General features: G+C 42.5%; 1 protein-coding gene and 1 pseudogene across 5 annotated transcripts in view; one reads left to right on the top strand and one right to left on the bottom strand.

Moving 5' to 3' along the window:
- The first annotated feature begins 6,218 nt into the window (after positions 1 to 6,218).
- The window catches only part of LOC125091782 (transmembrane 9 superfamily member 2-like), an 85,714-nt gene continuing 69,576 nt past the window's right edge, over positions 6,219 to 22,356 (top strand). For 4 of the 5 annotated variants that reach the window (XM_047715763.1, XM_047715761.1, XM_047715760.1 and 1 more), the window contains exons 1-5: positions 6,219 to 6,780; positions 16,034 to 16,101; positions 17,422 to 17,515; positions 21,430 to 21,557; positions 21,868 to 21,994. In XM_047715763.1, the coding sequence (XP_047571719.1) occupies positions 6,595 to 6,780; positions 16,034 to 16,101; positions 17,422 to 17,515; positions 21,430 to 21,557; positions 21,868 to 21,994 (603 nt within the window). In that variant the 5' untranslated portion in view covers positions 6,219 to 6,594. The remainder of the gene's footprint in view (positions 6,781 to 16,033; positions 16,102 to 17,421; positions 17,516 to 21,429; positions 21,558 to 21,867; positions 21,995 to 22,356) is intronic. The other variant, XM_047715762.1, reaches the window with a different exon arrangement.
- Positions 17,548 to 17,680, bottom strand: LOC125092577 (uncharacterized; annotated as a pseudogene).

Raw genomic sequence — 22,356 nt, 5'->3', positions numbered from 1 at the left:
CAAATTCCCAGAGACAGTGTAAGTTACATGGTATTCATTCTTCCATCTTTTCATTTATTCTGAATCAATGCATTGTGCTTGTTGGTGGCAAAATTTGACACCCCCAAATGTGTCTCTTGGGCATATGGATTATTTTAGTCTGATTCTTTTTTTTCTTTTCTAAAGTTTTTCTTAAGTTTTATTTATTTTAATAATCTCTGTGCTCAACACGGGGCTTGAACTCACTGAGCCTGAGATCAAGAGTCCGAATGAGCCAGCCAGGCCTCCCTAGGCTGATTATTATTTTTTTCCCCTAGGCTGATTATTAAAAAATGGAAGACTAGGGAAATGTTTCTTTCTTTTTTTTTTTCAGTTTATTTTATTTATGTAATCTCTACACCAAATGTGGAGCTTGAACTCAGGACCCTGAGATCAAGAGTTGCAGACTCCTCCATCTGAGGCAGCCAGGAGCCCCAGGAAGTTTTTCTTCTTTTATCGTCCCCCTAAGTGCCTAAGAGAATCTTGGGGTGCCTAGATGGCTCAGTCAGTTAAGCATCTGACTCTTTTTTTTTAAGATTTTATTTATTTATTTATTTTTATTATTATTTTTTTTTAGAATCCATTTATTTATGTGACAGAGAGAGCACAAGCAGGCAGAGAGGCAGGCAGAGAGAGAGGAGGAAGCAGGCTCCCCGCTGAGCAGAGAGCCCGACGTGGGGCTCGATCCCAGGACTCCGAGATCATGACCTGAGCCGAAGGCAGCGGCCCAACCCACTGAGCCACCCAGGCACCCCTTACTTATTTATTTTAATTTAAATTTTATTTTATTTTATTTTTTATTATTATTTTTTTTAGATTTTATTTATTTATTTGACAGAGATCACAAGCAGGCAGAGAAGCAGACAGAGAGAGAGGGGGAAGCAGGCTCCCCGCTGAGCAGAGAGCCCGATGCGGGGCTCAATCCCAGGACCCTGGGACCATGACCTGAGCCGAAGGCAGAGGCTTTAACCCACTGAGCCACCCAGGTGCCCCTATTTTTTATTTTTTTATAAACATATAATGTATTTTTATCCCCAGGGGTATAGGTCTGTGAATCACCAGGTTTACACACTTCACAGCACTCACCATAGCACATACCCTCCCCAATGTCCATAACCCCACCACCCTCTTCCGACCCCCATCTCTACCTACCCCCATCTCCCCGGCCACCCTCAGTTTGTTTTGTGAGATTAAGAGTCACTTATAGTTTGTCTCCCTCCCGATCCCATCTTGTTTCATTTATTCTTTTCCTAAGATTTTATTTATTTATTTGACAGAGATCACAAGTAGGCAGAGAGGCAGGCAGAGAGGCTGAGCAGAGAGCCCGCTGTGGGGCTCAATCCCAGGACCTTGAGAGGTCTGTCTGAGCCAAAGGCAGAGGCCTAACGCACTGAGCCATCCAGGCGCCCCAAGCATCTAACTCTTGATTTTGGCTCAGGTCATGGTCTCAGGAGCCTGAGATAGAGCCCTGGGGGTTGGGCTCTGCAATTAGGCATGGAGCCTGCTTAAGATTCTTTCTCCCTCTCCCTGTGCACACCCCCCACCCCCAAAGAATCCAGACAGAGGTCCTGTTCTAGAAAGGGAGCTATAGTGACAGACAACTATAGTATAACATAATTTAGGTGTGGCAGACAGACGGGAACTTAGCAAAGTCTGTTAAAATTCTTTTCTGTGTCCCATTGTTTCTGTACAGCCTGGCAAACATATGTTTACAAAATATTTGCTCTTTTCCAATTCCTTGTGAATTGTCTGCCTTCCTTTTGAAGCCCCAGACCCCTACTCCCTCTCCTTAGTCCAGAATAACACAAACGTCATTTTCTCCTGTTTTTGAAATCTCTCATTTTTTTGTGGATTCCCCATATGTACATAATTAAATTAGATTTTTCTCCTGTTAATCTGTCTTATGTCTGTGTAATTCATAGACCAGTCAAAAGAACCTTGAAGGGTAGAGAAAAAGTTTTCTTCTTCCATGTGCTCTTACCAAGTGCCTGGGTCTGTGCTAGGAACATGAAGACAAAAAAAGGATCCTGTGCTTAAGGAGCTTACTTTCAGTAGAGCGCGAGAGAAAAGTAAGCAAATAAAATGAATATTCTTCACTTTCCACTAAAATACTCCTAATGGCACAGAAGGGAAAACCCATGTCTCCCTGGAGTTTGGCATAGCCTACATTAAGAAATTAATTTCTTTGAATTTTATCTTTTTTTAAAGTTTTAATTTTAATTCCAATTAGTTAACAGAGTGTAATATGAGTTGCAGGTGTACAATATAGTGATTCAACACTTCCATACACCACCAGGTGCTCATCACAAGTGCCCTCCTTAAACCTTAGCACCTGTTTCCCCCCAACCACGACTTACCTTCTTATAACCATCAGCTTGTTCTCTATAGTTAAGTCTCTGTCTCTTGGTTTGCCTCTCTCTCTTGAATTTTATCTTTTATCTTTTAATTTTTTAAAAAGATTTTATTTAATTATTTGACTAAGATCACAAGTAGGCAGAGGGGCAGGCAGAGAGAGAAGGAAGCAGGCTCCCTGCTGAGCAGAGAGCCTGCACAGCTCGATCCCAGGACCCTGGGATCATGACCCAACCTGAAGGCAGAGGCTTTAACCCACTGAGCCACCCAGGTGCCCCTATCTTTTAATTTTTTTTTAAAAGATTTTACTTATTTACTTGAGAGAGAGAGTGCAGGAGAGAGCACAAGCAGGGGGAGCAGCAGTGGGAGAGCAAGAAGCAGACTCCCCAGCAATCAGGGAGCCCAATGTGGGGTTCTATCTCATGACCCTCAGATCATCACTTGAGCTGAAGGCAGCTGCCCAACCAACTGAGCCATCCAGGTGCCCCTTGAATTTTATCTTTTAAAAGCCTTGCAAATTTTGCATTCTATACCAAAACATAGCCCTATTTGTTTTGTTGTTGCCTTTTTTTTTTTTTTTTTTTTTTTTTTTTACATATCATCCAACCAAGTGGGGTTTATTCTGGAAATACATTACTGATTCAACATTTAAATGTCAATGTAATGCATCATATTAATAGTCTTACTAAGAAACACTGCCAAAAAATTGAATAAAATTCAGTATTGCATCATGATAAAAACTTTCAACAAACTAGGAAGAGAAAAGAACTTCCTTAACTTGATAAAGGACAAGTATAAAACACCTATAGCTGGGAGGGGGGTACCTGTGTGGCTCAGTCCGTTAAGCATCTGTCATCTGTTCAGGTCATGATCCAAGAGTCCTGGGATTGAGCCCCTTTGCAGGCTCCTTGCTCAGTGGGGAGCCTGCTTCTCCCTCTCTCTCTGCCTGCCACTCCCCCTGCTTGTATGCTTGTGCTCTCTGTCAAATCAATAAATAAAATCTTAAAAAAAAAAGCCTATAGCTGTATCATACTGCTTTCCCCTTGGGATGGAGAACAGGTAAGGATGTCTGCTCGCACTTCTATTCAATATCCTATTGGAAATCCTATTTAGTGGACAAGGCAAGAACAAGAAATGAGAGGCATAGGAACTGGAAAGGAATAAATAAAGCTGTCCCTAGTTACAGGTGGCCGTAAGGCCTCACTCTGGAAGAGGTCTTCAAATTGGCGCATGGGGGAAGGGGAGCCTTGGAGCCGAGCACAGCCAGGCCTGCCTAGTGAATGGCTTCCTGGAGCACAGGCAGCACAGATAATCCACCAGAACGAGCCCCCCCTCCCCCCGCCCCTGCTTTCAGGTGGATGGAACTGGTGACAATCACACAGTGGGGACACCGGGAGGGCTGTGTCTTATTGCTGAGAATGGGGACGTAGCCCTCGGTGATGCTTTACTTCTTGAGTTTAACAGACACCTCACAGCAGCTTTTATGGAAGACGTCAAAGCCGCAGTTTGAACGGTAGATGAGGATAGGGACGGGGCCAAAAGGCTCACAAACAGGCTGACGGCTGCTCTTTCCAGCTTATCGGTCTCCGTAGAGGCTGGGCGACTTGGGTGACACACCAGCCCCGGGGAGCCCAGCCGAGCACATTCCCCGCACTCGCCCGGGCTCGGTCCGTAGGACGCCCTGTCCCCGCTGCAGTCCCGGCCCGCAGGGCCCTAGCTCAGCTGCTAGACGTCCTGGCCCAGGCCTCCAAGGCTGGCTGAGCATCCCGTTTATTTTAACACGTACAATTTTTCACCCAAAGACTGACCAGAGAGGGGTGGTAACAGAGTGGCAAAACGCAAGAGTTTTATTCAAGCTCTGATTCCTGACGCCTCTACTGCTCTTTCCTGTTCCTCCTCACAAAAGTGGTGCCCCTTCTGATCCCCTTATCCCCTTCTCCAAATCTTTACAAGGGCCTCTCCAGTCCGCGTGGTCAAGTTCGTTCTCCCCGCCCTTGCAACACCCGGAATTCTGATCATTGGTACATTTTCTCCTGCCACTTTTCCTGCGTCTCTGATCCAGGAGTTAAGTCACTAAATTCTACAGGCCTCTGCTAACCGCCGGTTCGCTGCCTTTGTTCGGCCTGGAATCGCAGGCTGCCAATCAACAGAGGACGCAGACCTCTCCCAGCGAGGGAACTTGGACAGAATGGCGAGGCGCACTGGTCTCAGCATACACAAGTGACCTCTTGTTCTCCAAAGCTCTTGACAGACAAGAAGGAAAAATGATCAGCTCTTCTGCTGTCTTTGTTGTATGATGCCTACACTACTGTCTAGGTCCAAATACAAGCACTTTGCATTATAGGACAGCACGAGGAGCAGAAGGGTGGGTGACAAGGATTCCTGCAGAGGTCGAAAAATAAGATCCCTAGAGCTAAGAGAGGAAAAACTTTCTTTCAAAACCTGAGAGCAATCCTTCCCTCTCCCTCCCTCTTCTTTCGTCTTTGCCCCTTCCACCCTCCTCCCCCAGACATGAGCTGTCCAACAGAAATGGAATGCCAGTGAACTTGTGGAATCACTATGTTGTATACCTGAAATTGATGTGATATTGTGTGTTGACAACACGTCAAAGAACATATTTAGGATAAGTTCACCTGACAGTATCTAGGATATGATTATTATGGTTTTCTTTTCTTTCTTTTTGTGCTTTTTTGGTGATTTTAAAGGTTTTTCAGATTACCATTGAATCACAATATAATAAACGTATTCTACTTAAGTCATCAATGTCAAATAAAAGTTGTCTCTCCTGGGTAGGAATGATGCCAGAACTTCTTACACAGTGAGCAATCCACGTATCATCACAGACAACATAAAAATATCGAGTAGCTGAACTGGTTAATTTGTACCAGTGCATGGCTTTGTTTTGCTGTATTATTTCTGCAGAATTTATTTATATTAAAAGTGCTTTAATGAATAAAAAAAGAAATATGACATGAGCCACATGTCATTTTAAATGTTTTAGCAGGGCGCCTGGGTGGCTCAGTGGGTTAAGCCGCTGCCTTCGGCTCAGGTCATGATCTCGGAGTCCTGGGATCGAGCCCCGCATCGGGCTCTCTGCTCAGCAGGGAGCCTGCTTCCTCCTCTCTCTCTGCCTGCCTCTCTGCCTGCTTGTGATCTCTCTGTCAAATAAATAAATAAAATCTTAAAAAAAATAAATGTTTTAGCAGCCACAATTTATTTTTTTAAATATTTATTTTAAAGTAGGCTCCGTGCCCAACATGGGATTTGAACTCATGACTCTGAGATCAAGAGGCCCATTCTCTATGGACTGAGCCAGCCAGGTGCCCCTAGCATCATACTTTAAAAAGAAACAGGTGGGGGATGCCTGGGTGGCTCAGTGGGTTAAGCCTTTACCTTCAGCTCAGGTCATGATCTCAGGGTCATGGGATTGAGCCCCACTTTGGGATCTCTGCTCAGCAGGCAACCTGATCCCCCCTCTCTCTGTCTGCCTGTCTCTCTACCTACTTGTGATCTTTGTCTGTCAAAAACAAAACAAAACACAGGTGAAATTAATTTTAATAATGTTTTATTCAATGCAACTGACCCAAAATATTATTGTTTCGACATGCAATCAATATAAAAACGCAGAGGTTTGCATCCCTTTTTCCAAGCAGTCCCTGATACTGGGTGTGCACTTGGCCCTATGGAACATCAATTTTGCACTGGCTGCATTTCAAGCGCCTAACACCCACCATACTGGACAGCTTGGCCCCGGAATTTCCCCTCTTCCCCACTCTTGTCCCACCACCCCGCCGGAAAAAGTGAAAATGGGGGGGGGGGTAACACTGCTACTTTGGGACTGAGGCAAACTCGGGGAGGACACAACACCCTGTTTAGTTGTGATGTTGCATGCTGAGACCTCTCAGCCAGCCTCCCTTGCCCCCCTTCCCTGCTCCCCGAGGCACCTCGAACCGCGGGAAAGTGCCGGGCTGTGGGTGGGGGATGGGGGGAGTGGGGAAGGTGGGGTGTGTGTGGAAGACTTAGCGGGGACACGCACGCATGCGTACTACGTGTGCTCATATGGGCAGCCTGGCGCCCTAGCAACGGGTTCCAAGCCACTGTTTCGTTGGAATAAGTGGCTTTCCCTGGAGTTCTAGTCCCACCAGCCGAGTTATATCCGTTTCTCCCGTTCACTGGCTAGATCTCGCCTGTAGTGCGCCCCCGAGCCCTGAGCCGGCTCCTCAAATGAGTAGTGGTTTCCGCGTGGGAACCAACCCTTGCCGCCTCAGGCTCGCCCTCCCCGGGCTGAGGTGGCTGCTGGGGCTGTGGCTGTTCCTGGGGCTTCAGGCCACCCCCAGCGCGGCCTTCTACCTCCCCGGGTTGGCTCCAGTTAACTTCTGCGAGGCGGCCCGAGAGACTGCAACCTGCAAGGTGAGGACCCATGGGAGGCAGTGAGATGAGGGGAAGGCTTCCGGCCGGGGTAGGGGGCACGCCGCGGGGAGACCACGGTCGCGAGCTCTTTCGCCTCTGACCCAGAACGCCACAGCCCTTTCTGTGGGTGTGTCTCAGCGGCTCTATCTCTCTGAGCCTCGCACGTGGAGCATCTGGACCTCTCTTTTTCCCAGATTCTCTTTCCTTCCCTTTCGGCCCCTCCCCTTACTGTCCTTTCGCCCAACTCCCGCTCAGCTCTTCCTCAGCCCTCATAGCTCCTCCCTTTCCCCCATTTCTCTTGGCTCCCTCCCTTTCATCTCAGCGTTTCCTCTTCTCCTCCCTCCCCGCCCCGCCCCGCCCCTCCCTTGCTCTTCTACCTTCGCAGTCCCTCCCCACCCCTCCCTCTAGGCCCCGCCCCGGTGCCTGGGCCCCTCCCTTCCCCACTTCCCTCGTAGCCCCTCCCTCCCCAGTAGCCCCGCCCACCCTTTCACCTAGCCCCGCCCTCCCTTCCATTTAGCCCTACCCCTTCCCTCCAATCTCCCCCCTGGGTCCCGCCCTTTTTGCCTGGCTCCACCCCTCCCTCTTTCTTTTCCCTCTGGGCCCGCCCCCTTGCTTCCTCCCCTTTTTTTTTTGAAGATTTTTTTTTTTTTTAAAGATTTTATTTATTATTTGACAGAGAGATCACAAGTAGGCAGAGGGGCAGGCGGTGGCGGGGGGAGGGGAGCAGGCTCCCCGCTGAGCAGAGAGCCCCATGCAGGGCTCGATTCCAGGACTCGGGGATCATGACCCCAGCTGCAGGCAAATGCCTAACGGCTAAGCCACCCAGGCAGCCCTTGCTTCCTCCTTTCCGCAGTGCTTCTCCACCGCCCTTCTTAGCTCCTTCTGTTCCTCCTTCCTCTGAGCTCCTCCCTCCCTATTGGCTGCTCCTCCACTTAGCTCCTCCTCTTCTGTCGCAGCTCCTTTCCTTCCGCCGCCTGGGCTCTTTCCTCCCGTCGCCTGGGCTCTTTCCTCTTGCTCTCTTCTTCCGTTTCCTGTTGTCTCCCTTGTACTCTCTGCCACACACTCACCATGGTCTTTTTTAAAAAAAATTGCTTTAAATTCCAGTGAGTTCACATGCAGTGTTATATTAGCTTCAGGTGTAGAATTTAGTGATTCAACACTTCCATACAAAGACCAGGAGCTCGTCACAAGTACAATGCTTAGTTCCCATCAGCTATTTCACCCATCCCCCCATCCGCCTCACTGTGGTCTTAGACGCAACCCCACCATGTTTCCTTTTGTGTCATTCTTCACTCCTCCAGCAGCCTTCGTGTCCTCCCTAATTCTTGTTAATGTACTTTTGTATCCCCTAGGCCCTTTGCCTGTAAACATCAAGGTATTATTTACCTCTCAGACTTGAGAGGATAAAATGAGACAATGTATGAAAAGCACTGACAACTATACCTGGCGCTTAGTAGGCTTAGTGAGCTTTCCATAAATGGTAACTATTATCATTATTTGTTTTCTTTAGGCAGAGATTTTTTAATTTAAAGTCTATTTAAGTCATCTCTACACCCAACTGGGGCTTGAACTCAAGACCTCAAAATCAAGAGTTGCATGCTCCTCCCACTGAGGCCAAGGTGTCTGTCCTCTTGAAGTTCTCCAATAATTTCCTGACTCATTTCTTCAGCAGCCTGGTTTCTGTAACTAAGCTGAGTCCAAAAAAGGTTGTGTGTTGTACTTTTTTGTGGGGGGGCAAGTAATCACTTCAAAAGATACTAATGAATAAGACTTATTTTTCTGACTCCTAGTTGCCTAATTTAGTGAATGGGGTAGTGTTCTGTCATAGGGCACCACAAAAGCACTGGGAAGTTGAGAACAGTGCTGGGTGTGGTTTAACTATAGACTTAACCAACTTGAAAGTTCCAGGGTGTTTTGTTTTGTTTTTAAAATTTTATTTATCAGAGAGGGCACAAGCAGGGGGAGCTGCAGGCAGGGGGAGAAGCAGGCTCCCTGATGAGCAAGGAGGCAGATGTGGGACTTGATCCCATGACACTGGGATCATGACCTGAGCCAAAGGCAGCTACTTAACCGACTGAGCCACCCACGTGTCCCATATTCCAGTGTTTTTTAAAGGTCAGTTTTGGGGCAGCAAGTTTACCCTTAAAACCTGGAACTTAGGGGCGCCTGGGTGGCTCAGTGGGTTAAAGCCTCTGCTTTCAGCTCAGGTCATGATCCCAGGGTCCTGGGATCGAGCCCCGCATCAGGCTCTCTGCTCAGCAGGGAGCCTGCTTCCTCTCCCTCTCCCTCCGTCTGCCTCTCTGCCTACTCGTGATCTCTGTCAAATAAATAAATAAAATCTTAAAAAAAAAAAACCTGGAACTTGCCTTTTCCTGTGTGAAGTTTTGATGGTAACGTTTTGAGCCAACATCTTGCCAAACACGTGTAATGTAGGAAATGGCATTTACAAAATATTTTTATGTCTGCCTTTTCTCTGGTAGTTCCTCATCCTGAATCTCTGTTCTTTATTTCATCAGGCTTCCTAGCAAGGAAACATGATCTTTTTTTTTTTTTAAAGATTTTATTTATTTATTTGACAGAGAGAGATCACAAGTAGACAAAGAAGCAGGCAGAGAGGGAGAGAGGGAAGCAGGCTCCCTGCCGAGCAAAGAGCCCGATGCAGGACTCGATCCCAGGATCCTGAGATCATGACCTGAGCCGAAGGCAGCGGCTTAACCCACTGAGCCACCCAGGCGCCCCGGAAACATGATCTTTAACCATAACAAGTATCTGGAATTTTTCCATAAGCTCTTTTCTTTTGGGGTTGTTACTTGCATCCCTACATGTTTGTACTTTATATTCTGAGTTTTTGCCTTCTTCTTTTGGTGAATCTCTCATTTTTAGGTTTAACACTCTAAACTTACTTCATTTGGTAGCATCCAGCCCCTTGTGTGTTTTGTTTTTTTTTTTAGTTTTGAAACTTTTGCTATTACAAAAGCAGTAGCATGCATGATAGATGACTAGAAAATGCAGATAGGCAAAAATAAGAAAAACATTTCTAATAACTAGAGAATTACTGCTATTACTATCTTACCATATGTTCTAGATTTTTTTTTACACATACTCATACCCACATGTGTATTTTTTAAAAGATTTTATTTATTTATTTGAGAGAGAGAATGAGAGAGAGAGAGAGGGTATGAGACGGGAGAGGGTCAGAGGGGGAAGTGGATTCCCAAGTGAGCAAGGAACCTGATGCGGGTCTTGATCCTGGGACTCCAGGATCATGACCTGGGCTGAAGGCATTTGCTTAACCAACTGAGCCACCCAGGTACCTCACATGTGTATTTTTAATAGAGTTTTTAAATTTTTTAGAGCAGCTTTAGGTTTACAGCAAAATCGAGCAGAAAGTGGAGTTCCCCTGCCCCCACGCATGCCTAGCCTTCATCAACAGCCCCTACCAGAGTGTTACATTCCTTATAGTTGATGAACCTGGGCTGACACATCATTGCCACCCAAAGCCCATAGTTTACATTACAGTTCACCCTTGGTGAAGTTTGGAGGAATGTGTAATGACATGTATCCATCATTATAATATCATATAGAGTAATTTCACTGCCTTATACATTCTCTATGCTCTCTGCTATTATATGTCCCTCTCTTAATCCCTGGCAACCACTGATCTATCTACTGTCTTCATAATTTTGCCTTTTCCAGAATGTCTTATAGTTGGAATCATACAGTACGTAGACTTTTCAGACTTGCTTCTTTTACTTAGTAATATGCATTTAGGGTTCCTCTGTGTCTTTTCATGACTTAATGGTTCATTGCTTTTCAGTTTTGAATATTCCGTTATCTGGATGTACCACAATTCATTCATATATTTATCTACTAAAGACATCTTGGTTGCTTCCAAGTTTTCACATTGATGAACAAAGCTGCTATCGACATTGTGCCGGTTTTTGGGTAGATTTATGTTTTCAACTCCTCTGGGCATATACCAGGGTGTATCACTGCTAGATTGTATATTAAGAGTATATTTAGGGGGCGCCTGGGTGGCTCAGTGGGTTAAAGCCTCTGCTTTCGGCTTGGGTCATGATCCCAGGGTCCTGGGATCGAGCCCCATGTCAGGCTTTCTGCTCAGCGGGGAGCCTGCTTCCCCCTCTCTCTCTCTGCCTGCCTCTCTGCCTACTTGTGATCTCTCTCTGTCAAAAAAAAAAAAGAGTATATTTAGTTTTTTTTCTTCTTTTTTTCCTTTTTTCTAAAAAAAGATTTTATTTATTTATTTGACACAGAGAGAAATCACAAGTAGGCAGAGAGGAGGCAGGCAGAGAGAGAGGGGGAAGCAGGCTCCCCACTGAGCAGAGATCTGATGCAGGGCTTGATCCCAGGACCCTGAGATCATGACCTGAGCCGAAGGCAGAGGCTTAATCCACTGAGCCACCCAGGCGCCCCTATATTTAGTTTTTTTAAAGAAATTGCCAAGCTGTCTTCTAAAGTGGCTGTACCATTTTGTATTCCCACTAGCAATGAATGGAAGTCCATATGCATTTTTTACCTACATAAAATCATGGTATCCATGTTTTTTTGTAACCTGCACTTTTCTTTCTTTCTTTTTTAATCAATGCCTTGTTTCTCTCCTTTTTTTTTTTTTTTAAGATTTTTGAAATTTATTTGTCAGAGAGAGAGTGAGCCAAAGCAGGAGGAGTGGCAGGCAGAGGGAGAAGCAGGCTCCCTGCTGAGCAAGGAGCCCCATGTGGGACTGGATCCCAGGACCCTGGAATCATGATCTGAGCCTGAGCCAAAGGCAGACGCTTAACCATCCCATAACCTGCACTTTTCTATTAACAACTCTATCTTTCCACATCGACAGATTTTTTTCCACATGAATACATTTTTATCTCATGTATTACCAAGTTGATAGATTTCCTTAGCTATCCCTGAAATAACCCAATCAGAATCCAATCTAGGACCACAAATTGCATCTCTTTATTATAGTCTATGATTCTTTTAATTAAGCACAGTCCCTGCTTTTTCTTTTCATAACATTAAGTTATAAAAGGGATCATTCTGTTTTTCCTGTACAATACCCCTCCACCTGGACTTGTCTCTTTGCTGCCTTGTGATGGCATTCAGATTGGTTTAATAGTTAGACTTGAACCCTTTGGAAAGCAATTTGAAATATGCATCAAAGTCTTTGAAACTGTTCATCCCCTTGATTGTAATGATCTCACTTAGAATAATATAGAAGGATATAGGCAGACAAGAAGTTTTTCCCTGTGAAGGTCTCATCTACCTGGGTCTTTTAGTCACATAGTATCCCTCCCTGAAGAGCACCAATATCGTCAGTTTCTCATATCCTGCTAGGGATTTCTTGATTACATGAACAAGTATGTGTTTATATAATTTTTTCCTCCTTTTTTTTTTTTTTTACACAAATGGGAGCATACTGTTCTCCCCTTCAGGTGCCTTTATCATTTAATGATATAGCTTAGAGATCACTTTATATCATTATATAAAGAACACCCTTGTTCTTTTTTTAATGGTATATCATTCTATTATAAGGATGTTATATATTGGATTTACATAGTCCCTTATGTATGTATTTAGCTTGTTTCTATACTCTTGATCTTACCAAACATTGTTGCATATGAGAATATCCATAGAATAAATTCCTAGGAATGCAATTGCTGGGTCAAAGAATAGATGCACTTAGCAATTTTGATATCCTCAAACTGCTGTCCATGGACGTTGCATTAATTTACACTTCCGCAGACAGTGTGTGAGAGTGCCTGCTTCTCTACAGCTTGACAAAGTGTTGTCAAACTTTTAGATCTTTGACAATTTTATGGGTGAAAAATTGTGTCTTATGGTTTTAATTTATATTGCTGTTATCAGGAGTCTTTTTTTAAAATTGAGCATCATTTCATATAAATAAAAACAACTTGTATTTTCTTATAGTGAACTATCTATATATTCTTTGTTCATTTTTCTATAAAGTTGGACATTTAAAAAATTGATTTGTGGGGGCGCCTGGGTGGCTCAGTGGGTTAAGCCGCTGCCTTCGGCTCAGGTCATGATCCCAGGTCCTGGGTTCGAGCCCCACATCGGGCTCTCTGCTCAGCAGGGAGCCTGCTTCCTCCTCTCTCTCTGCCTGCCTCTCTGCCTGCTTGTGATTTCTCTCTGTTAAATAAATAAATAAAATCTTAAAAAAAAAAAAAAACAAAAAAAAATTGATTTGTGGACACTTTTTTTTGGTTCTGTGGACACTCTTAAATCAGGAAACTAGTCCTTTATCTGTGACATTCTTTTCCCAAGTTTGTCAGTTGTCTTTTGGTTTTGTTTATTGTATTTTGTTTTTGGTTTTTTTTTTTTTTTTGCCATTTAGAAAAATTGGCTTTTATTCTAATATATCAAAAAATTTTTTTTGTTTGTTTTCTGACTTTTGTGCCCTGTTTTGAAAGGTCTTAACCAAGCCAGCCAAGATTATAAAATTATTCTCCCATGGCTTCTTCTATTACTTTTATGGTTTAAATTTTAATAATAATATTGATATTTCCTGGTATATGTATTAGGTAAGTATCCAGCTTAACTTCCCCCGCCCCCAGATCATTGACTTGTTACCTTAACACCATTATTGAATAATTTCTCTTTTCTTCACTTGACTTGTGAAACCATTAAGGTTCTTTTAAATATAGTAAGCTCCAGATATGCATTTTATTTTATTTTATTTTATTATTTTTTTAAGATTTTATTTATTTGACAGAGAGAGAGAGAGATCACAAGTAGGCAGAGAGGCAGGCAGAGAGAGAGAGGGAAGCAGGCTCCCGGCCGAGCAGAGAGCCCGACGTGGGGCTCGATCCCAGGACCCTGAGACCACGACCTGAGCTGAAGGCAGAGGCTTTAACCCACTGAGCCACCCAGGCGCCCCCAGATATGCATTTTAAAGACTTTATTTATTTATTTGACAGAGATCACAAGTAGGCAGAGAGGCAGGCAGAGAGAGAGAGGAGGAAGCCGGCTCCCCGCGGAGCAGAGAGCCTGATGTGGAGCTCGATCCCAGGACCCTGGGATCATGACCTGAGCTGAAAGCAGAGGCTTTAACCCACTGAGCCACCCAGGCGCCCCAGATATGCATTTTAAAATATGAATCTTATGTATGTTGTGTTTTGGGATTCTAGATGAGAACTATTATCCTTAATTATCTGTTGTCCTTCGCTTTTCCCTATTCACCTTTATAAAACTCTTTAACTGATATATGTTGCTGTTGCTGAATTTCTGACAAGGTTTCATTAAGTACAGATACAATACTCTTTTTATTTATTTATTTATTTTATTTTTATTTATTTATTTGACAGAGAGAAATCACAAGTAGGCAGAGAGGCAGGCAGAGAGAGAGGAGGAAGCAGGCTCCCTGCTGAGCAGAGAGCCCGATGTGGGGCTCGATCCCAGGACTCTGGATCATGACCTGAGCCGAAGGCAGCGGCTTAACCCACTGAGCCACCCAGGCGCCCCTGGATACAATACTCTTACAGAGTTACAGTAACGCTGTTTATATTTGTCCCAAACTTGATGATTTTCTACATCCTCTTAAAAGAAAAATCTAACCTGGGACGCCTGGGTGGCTCAGTTGGTTGGGCAGCTGCCTTCGGCTCAGGTCGTGGTCCCAGCGTCCCGGGATCGAGTCCTGCATCGGGCTCCTTGCTTGGCGGGGAGCCTGCTTCTCCCTCTGCCTCTGCCTGCCACTCTGTCTGCCTGTGCTTGCTCTCTCTCTCTCTCTCTGACAAATAAATAAACAAAATCTTTAAAAAAAAAAATCTAACCTTATGGTAAAGATGATAGCAGATGTTCAGTTAGAAAAAAAAAAGCAGTTTATGGATTTTCGAACAAGAATAATGTTCACTAAAGTTCTGCTGTTTTAGTCTTTTAAAAAATCCTATCTTGGGGCACCTGGGTGGCTCAGTGGGTTAAAGCCTCTGCCTTCGGCTCAGGTCATGATCCCAGGGTCCTTGGGATGGAGCCCCACGTCGGGATATCTGCTCCGCAGGGAGCCTGCTTCCGCCCCCCCCCCCTCTGCCTGCCTCTCTGCCTACTTGTGATCTCTCTCTCTCTGTGAAATAAATAAAATCTTAAAAAAAAAAAAATCCTATCTTGGGGGCACCTGGGAGGCTCAGTCAGGTGTCTGACCCTTGATCTCAGCTCAGGTCTTGATCTCAGGGTCATGAGTTCAAGCCCCACATAGTGCTCCATGCTGGGCATGGAGCCTACTTAAAACAAAACAAAACAAAACAAAACAAAACAAAAACCAACCCTATCATGTAGATTATCAAGAACCCAGCTGAGATCCAGGGAAGTAAATGGAAGTATTCTGTGAAAAGCCAGAATAGATACCCTAATGCTCATGCACTAACCCTCATGCTCTCAGTCTTTTTGATTTAGTTTTAACAAATCTGTGATTTATTCTACAAGTTGAGGGCTTGCTCTCTAGCAGATCGAGGGTGGGAGAAGAAGGGAGAAGAAGGGAGAAGAGGCGTCACGACAACTGACAGCTGAAAAGAAAGACGTAAAATCTATACAAAGAAGTTGAAGCTCTTTGGTAGGGGTGAGGGGTGTGGGTACCATCTATCGCAGTGTAGTTTTGGGGCAAATAGTGTTCACTTAGTTTGATCCTGAGGATGTCACAGAGTCAAAGCTGGTACAAGGATAGATGTTCAAAATGACCCTGAGCCATCAAGGAAGGTTGAATTGTGATCACCATGTTCTGTTTAAGATAGGAAAGAATGAAGGTATTTTAGGATGATTCTTATAAAAATGGTTAAAATTATACAAGGAGAGCTCTTACGCAGGTAGCTTTAATTATCTCAAGTTCTTAACCTGAATTCCGTGGACTCCAGAGGCCCTATGAAGCCTCTGAAACCTGAACAGAGACTTTGGTGAGTATGTGTGCTTTTTGGGGGAGAGGGCCCATAGCTTTCATCACATTCTCAAAGGGTTCTATAATTTAAAAAGGTTAAGAATGGCTGAGATGTCTGAAAAATTGATGTTTTCAGAGACTCCGATGATGCCACCTAAATGAAACACAGCTGTACTGTGTTAAAAATTTATAACCATATTGTTATACATGTATAACACTGTGCTAAGTTATAAATTTATAATTGCACAGTCATACACTGATGGGAGCAATAGACCCAATTACTTTTCACTTTGTTATGTATTTTGCAAGTGCTACCTTTTTTATTTTGTATTATTAATTAGTGTTTTCTTTCTTTTGTAGTCGTCAATAGCACTATTTGTAAATAGATTGGACTCAACAGAATCTGTCCTGCCTTATGAATATAATACGTAAGTTATAAGTATTGTCATTGTATCTGATATAACTGATATTACTGCAGTTACAGTGTAATTATAATATTATTGTGTTAAAGGTGTTTTAAATTTTTAAAGACAGTGAATGAAAGCCCTGGATATATTAAGCAATATGGTGGCAATTTTGTAATAAAAGTAACAGGAACAAAATTAAAACAGAGTGCTTTCAGTGTGAGGCAAATGCTTAAAAATTTAGGAAGTTGCCATACTTGATTTTTGTAAGGAAAACAAATTATAAGTCTACTATATTTTGAACTTCAAAAAAATCATTGCAGAAGTGTAGTTTATTTTTAAAACATGGGATAGGGAAGTTTCTACTAAGGCTTTTATTTATTTATTTTTAAAAGATTTTGTTTATTTATTTGACAGACAGAAATCACAAGGAGGCAGAGAGGCAGGCAGAGAGAGAGGAGGAAGCAGGCTCCCTGCTAAGCAGAGAGCCCAATACAGGGCTTGATCCCAGAACCCTGGGATCATGACCCGAGCCAAAGGCAGAGGCTTTAACCCACTGAGCCGCCCAGGTGCCCCCCTACTAAGGCTTTTAATGGATGCAAGTGCTTAGTTTAGTATTGGGCCAGTATCATATAATCAAGATTAAGATCAGTCATTTGAGAATAGCAACAAATGCTACACTTCTTAGAAAAATGATTGTAGCTCTCTCTGGTATTACTTTATTTCCACTAATTAAACAGAAATAAAACCAGGTCTAATTTTCCTTAAAATACCACATTTAGACATAGGGTGTTAGCCCGAGCATTTAAAATATTACATGTGCCTACCATTGATTTTCTCTCTTACCATTTTATATTTAATTTTATATATTCACATTTGCTTAGAGGCAGTTGTAATTCTTTCCATGTGGTAACCATTTGATTTGTGAGTCTATGGGCCTGTACTTGAAAAGGGATTTTGTTGTTTAAGTTCCCCTTTGATCAGAACTGATAACAGCAGTTTTTCTAAATGTCTTAGGTTAGAATTAGTACAGATTTTAAACTATTCTTTGCTTTTTAAAAAATGTAATTTGAAGTTTAACCCTGAAGATACTGTGAGTTTTATTAAGATTGTGATTACCTACATTATAAAAGTCAAGAGCAGTACCATAAGCATTTTAAATAATGAATTCATAGTTATAAGAGGTTAAACAGTTTAAAATACTGAGGTCTATAAATCATAATTAGACACCTTCTGGGTCATGTTTTTAGAAGTATCTACCATTAACAGTGGAGAGGCTTGACATATTACAAAGATTAATTTCTTTGCTGATTTTTTTTAACCTTCCTTGAACTTTCCCTCTAGCTTTGACTTCTGTCAAGCCTCTGGGAAGAAAAACCCTTCTGAAAATCTCGGACAAGTACTATTCGGAGAACGAATAACATCATCTCCCTATAAGGTTATTCAGTGGATCTTATATAATATTGTTGTAAATGGAATTTTTTCAGAACTGGCTACTTAAAATTGTAGCAGAGTCTGTTATATTTTTATTTTATTTTTCAATTAGCAATAATCGCGCCTCGGATAAACCTCATTGGCTACGATACTGCCACTGCGCAAAGCTTATTTTATTTTTAAAGATTTTATTTAGTTGACAGAGAGAGACACAAGAGAGGGAACACAAGCAGGGGAGTGGGGGAGGGGGAAGCAGGTTTCCTGCCAAGCAGGGAGCCTGATGCAGGACTTGATCCCAGGACCCTGGGATCATGACCCGAGCCTAACCGACTGAGCCACCCTGGCGCCCCACAAAGAGTCTGTTTTAGAAGGAGGCAGAGAAAAAGGAAAGGAGATAGGTTGTGGTATTGTCGGAAGAATGCCTGAATATGCGCTCTTTGAACTATCTGCAGTAGGGAGTGGTTCCACAAGAACATTTTGCCTTTCAAATTTTTTTTTTTTTTTTGCTTTGTAAAGAAAAACAGTTTCCTTTATTGTCCCTACATATTTTGGGTAAGGTGGTATACGCAGATGTCATTGGACTGTCATTGTGTATTGATTTTGCCTTCAGTACCTTAATAGATACGGGGATAGAGTAGGGATGTTTTCATAAGCAGTTATGATTATGAAGGCATTAACTTTTTTCTTCTTTTTTTCCAAATTCATTGAAGTCTACTTGAAGTACAATACACTGCACATATTGAAAGTGTATTGTTTGGGGGCAACTGGCTAGCTCAGTCAGAGATGCATGCAACTCTTGGTCTCAGGGCTGTGAGTTTGAGCCCTGCATGGGGTATGGAGATTACTTAAATAAAACCTTTTTAAAGAAGTATGTAGTTTGCTCAATATTAATTTATGTATACTCTTGTGAAACCATTGGACATTAGCTTCTTTTAAACTTTTTTTAAAGGATTTTTATTCACTCATTTAATTTATTTTTTTTTATTTTTAAAAGATTTTATTTATTTATTTGACAGACAGAGATCACAAGTAGGCAGAGAGGCAGGCAGAGAGAGAGGAGGAAGCAGGCTCCCCGCTGAGCAGAGAGCCTGACGCGGGGCTCGATCCCAGGACCCTGAGATCATGACCCGAGCCGAAGGCAGAGGCTTTAACCCACTGAGCCACCCAGGCGCCCCTTAATTTATTTTTTAAAAGATTTTATTTATTCATTTGGGAGAGAGAGAGAGACAGAGGGAACACAAGCAGGGGGAGAGGAAGAGGGAGAGAGACAAGCAGACTCCCCTCTGAGCAGGGAGCCTGATGTGGGGGGCTTGATCCCAGGACCCCGGAATCATGACCTGAGCTGAAGGCAGATGCTTAACCGACTGAGCCACCCAGGCCCCCTGTCTCCTCTTTGACCCATTTTATATTTGGATTGTTTGTACCTTTACTATTGAGTTTTCAGAATTCCTTATATATTCTAGGTGTGATTCCTTTGTTAGGGCAGTAGTTTACAAATAGTTTTTTCCCAGTCTGTAGCTTTTGTTTCCATCATCTTTTTTTAAGATTTTATTTCATTTTATTTATTTTTTTAAAGATTTTTATTTATTTATTTGACAGAGAGAGATCACAAGTAGACAGAGAGGCAGGCAGAGAGAGAGAGAGGGAAGCAGGCTCCCTGCTGAGCAGAGAGCCCGATGTGGGACTCGATCCCAGGACCCTGAGATCATGACCTGAGCCGAAGGCAGCGGATTAACCCACTGAGCCACCCAGGCGCCCCAAGATTTTATTTTTAAATAATCTCTATACTCAACTTAAGGCTCAAACTCATGACTCTGAGATCAAGAATAGTGTGCTCTACAAACTGGGCCAGCCAGGCACCCCTGTGTCTTCATCTTTTTTTTTTTTGTAGATTTTATTTATTTATTTGACAGAGACACAGCAAGAGAGGGAACACAGGCAGGGGGAGTGGAAGAGGGAGAAGCAGTTTTTCCGGGTCTTGATCCCAGGATCCTGGGACTGCCAAAGGTAGATACTTACTTAACCTCTGAGCCACCCAGGTGCCCTGTGTTTTCATCTTCTTAACAGAGTATTCCACAGAGCAAACATTAATTTTTATGAGGTCCAGTAATCAAATTTCCTTTTTATGGATTGTGTTTTTGGTGTCTAGTCTAAGGACACATGACATAAGCCTTTAGGTCTTGAAGATTTTCTTTTATGTTTCCTTCTGAAACTTTTATAATTTATATATTTAAGTCTGTGATCATTTTTGAATTATTTTGTATCAGGTATGAGGTTTGGATTGAAATTACAGAATTTTTTTGGTTTTGCTTTTTAGGTTTTTTTTTGGCATGTAGAAGTCAAGTTGCTTCAACACTATCTGTTCAAAAGACTGTCGTTCCTTCTCTGATTTGCTTTTGCATGTTTGTCAAAAAAATCACACAGGCATAGTTGTAGAGTTCTATTTCTGGGTTCTCTGTTGATCTGTTTCTTTGGTCTGTGTGTCAGGCATTAGCTTTTTAAAAAAAATTTTTTTTAAGATTTTATTTATTTATTTGGCAGACAGAGATCACAAGTAAGCAGGGAGGCAGGCAGAGAGAGAGAGAAGGAAGCAGGCTCCCTGCTGAGCAGAGAGCCCGATGTGGGGCTCGATTCCAGGACCCTGGGATCATGACCTGAGCTGAAGGCAGAGGCTTTAACCCACTGAGCCACCCAGGGGCCCCAGGCATTAGCTTTTTGATAATTAAAGTTGCACAAAATACCTCCGTGAGGTACCATTGTCCTAACAAAAAAGGGAACTTTTTCAAGGGGTGCTGTCCCTTGAAATGAAGAACATGACAGTACTAGAAAGAGAGAAAGAAAGAAAGATAGGAAGAAAGAAAGATGACAGTGTTCTTCTCAGCTGCCAATAGGGAACTTTTTGGTTAATATTTGTATGATTTCAGGGTATGAGGTCCTTACTATAACTCTTTTTCATAGTTTATTCTTGCTCATTATTTCCTGATTAGTAACACCGGTACTTCGTCCTGATAATCCTTGATAGCTAGACTTTGTAAAAAAGAGGTTTCATATTAAAAGTATGAAATATTTTATTATCACTTTTTTATTAACAGCTCTATTGAGAAATATTCACATACCAAAAAATTCACCCACTTGAAGTGGCCATGTTTTTTTTTTTTTTTTTTTTTTTTTTTTTTTTTAGTATATGTGCTGCTGAAGCGAGCACGAAGTGGCCATTTATTTAAAGTAAGCTCTACACCCAAGGTGGGGCTTGAATTCACAGCCTAGAGATCAAGAGTTGCATGCTGTATTGACTGAGTCAGCCAGGCACCCCTTGAAGTATCTGATTTAACGTTTATTTTTTATTTTCTGTTTGTTAAAGATTTTATTTATTTGAGAGAGGGTATAAGCCGGGGGTGGGGAGTGGGAGAGGGAGAAGCAGACTCCCCGCTGAGCAAGGAGCTTGATGCGGGACTCGATCCCAGGACCCTGGGATCATGGACTGAGCCAAAGGCAGACGCTTAACTGACTGAGCCACCCAGGTGCCTCTTTGACTTAATTTTTTTTAGTATATTCAGAGCATTGTGTGACCATCACTAAAATCAATTTTGTTACCACTTTTAAGTGAAGGGTTCCATATCAGGGTGGTCTTAGGAAGTTACAGTGGATATTATATCCCACCTTATGTGTTATTGAAGAAGGCAAATTCTTCTGCTTAGTGGTGAAAGCATATTGTGTATGTGTGTGCGCGTGTGTGCGTGTGTGTGTAGTGTAATCATTTCAGGTATGAATTGAAACTCAAAGGAGAGAGTGTTGAGGCTGATGGCATACTGAAATCTCTGAGAACAAGTTTTATCTGTAAGGTAAAGTGCTTATTTTGGGACACTTGTTTTCTAAAATGTAGTCAAATCTTTTATTATTTTAAATCTTTCTTAACAGTTTTCTTTTAACAAGACAGAAACGTGTAAAAAAGTCTGTGTAAAATCCTACGATAAAGGAAATGACGACCCCAAGAAAAAGCTGGCTTTTTTGAAGAAAGGGATACAACTAAATTATCAACATCACTGGTAGGTTTGCGATAACACTAAGATAACATGACTTAATTTTTTAAGTCCTTTCAGAAGTAGTTTTTTATAAAAAAAAGTAGTTTTAGTACTTGAAATTGTACACTATTTTTGTGACTTTGATTAAAAATTTTAAGTCCTTTCAGTAGTTTTTTTAAAAAAAAAGTAGTTTTAATTGATACTTGAAATTATAGACAATTTTTTGTGACTTTGAATACAAATTTGAACTAAATATATGCAAGATGATGTTGGTATTGCTTGGTGTGGCATGCATGCTTGTTAAATCTTTTATTTTTAAAATATTTATATTTAGGATTATTGATAATATGCCAGTAATATGGTGTCACGTTACTGAGGATGGAAAGTACTGCACAACAGGATTTCCGATAGGATGTTTTATTACCAATGATGGCGCAGCAAAAGATGCTTGCGCTAGCCGCGTAAGTGTTGAGAACTTACTATAGGATATAAGTTGCTTATCATTTGCTTTCTGTTATAGTCACTTAGCAAACATTAATGGGACACCTACCATCTTCTAGGTTTTGGGTTAGGTGTTGGGAATACAAACTCAAGTAGGTATGGTCTCTGTCCTCTCGAAGTTCCCAGTCCTGAGTAAGGAGGTGGCCCTGTAGAAAAGGGACAAGGAGGATATAATGGAGGGAATGAAAAAGTATTTGCAAAATAAATGGGTGGGTGAGCATTTCTAGGAGGGAGATCAATGTGATCTAGAGCTTGGAAGTTGGGGCACCTGGGTGGCTCAGTGGGTTAAGCCTCTGCCTTCGGCTCAGGTTGTGATCCCAGG

The sequence above is a fragment of the Lutra lutra genome, chromosome X (assembly GCF_902655055.1).
Source record: "Lutra lutra chromosome X, mLutLut1.2, whole genome shotgun sequence".
NCBI classification, from domain to species: domain Eukaryota; kingdom Metazoa; phylum Chordata; class Mammalia; order Carnivora; family Mustelidae; genus Lutra; species Lutra lutra.
Note: the sequence above shows the minus strand (reverse complement) of the source record. Positions and strands in the feature narration are given on the sequence as shown.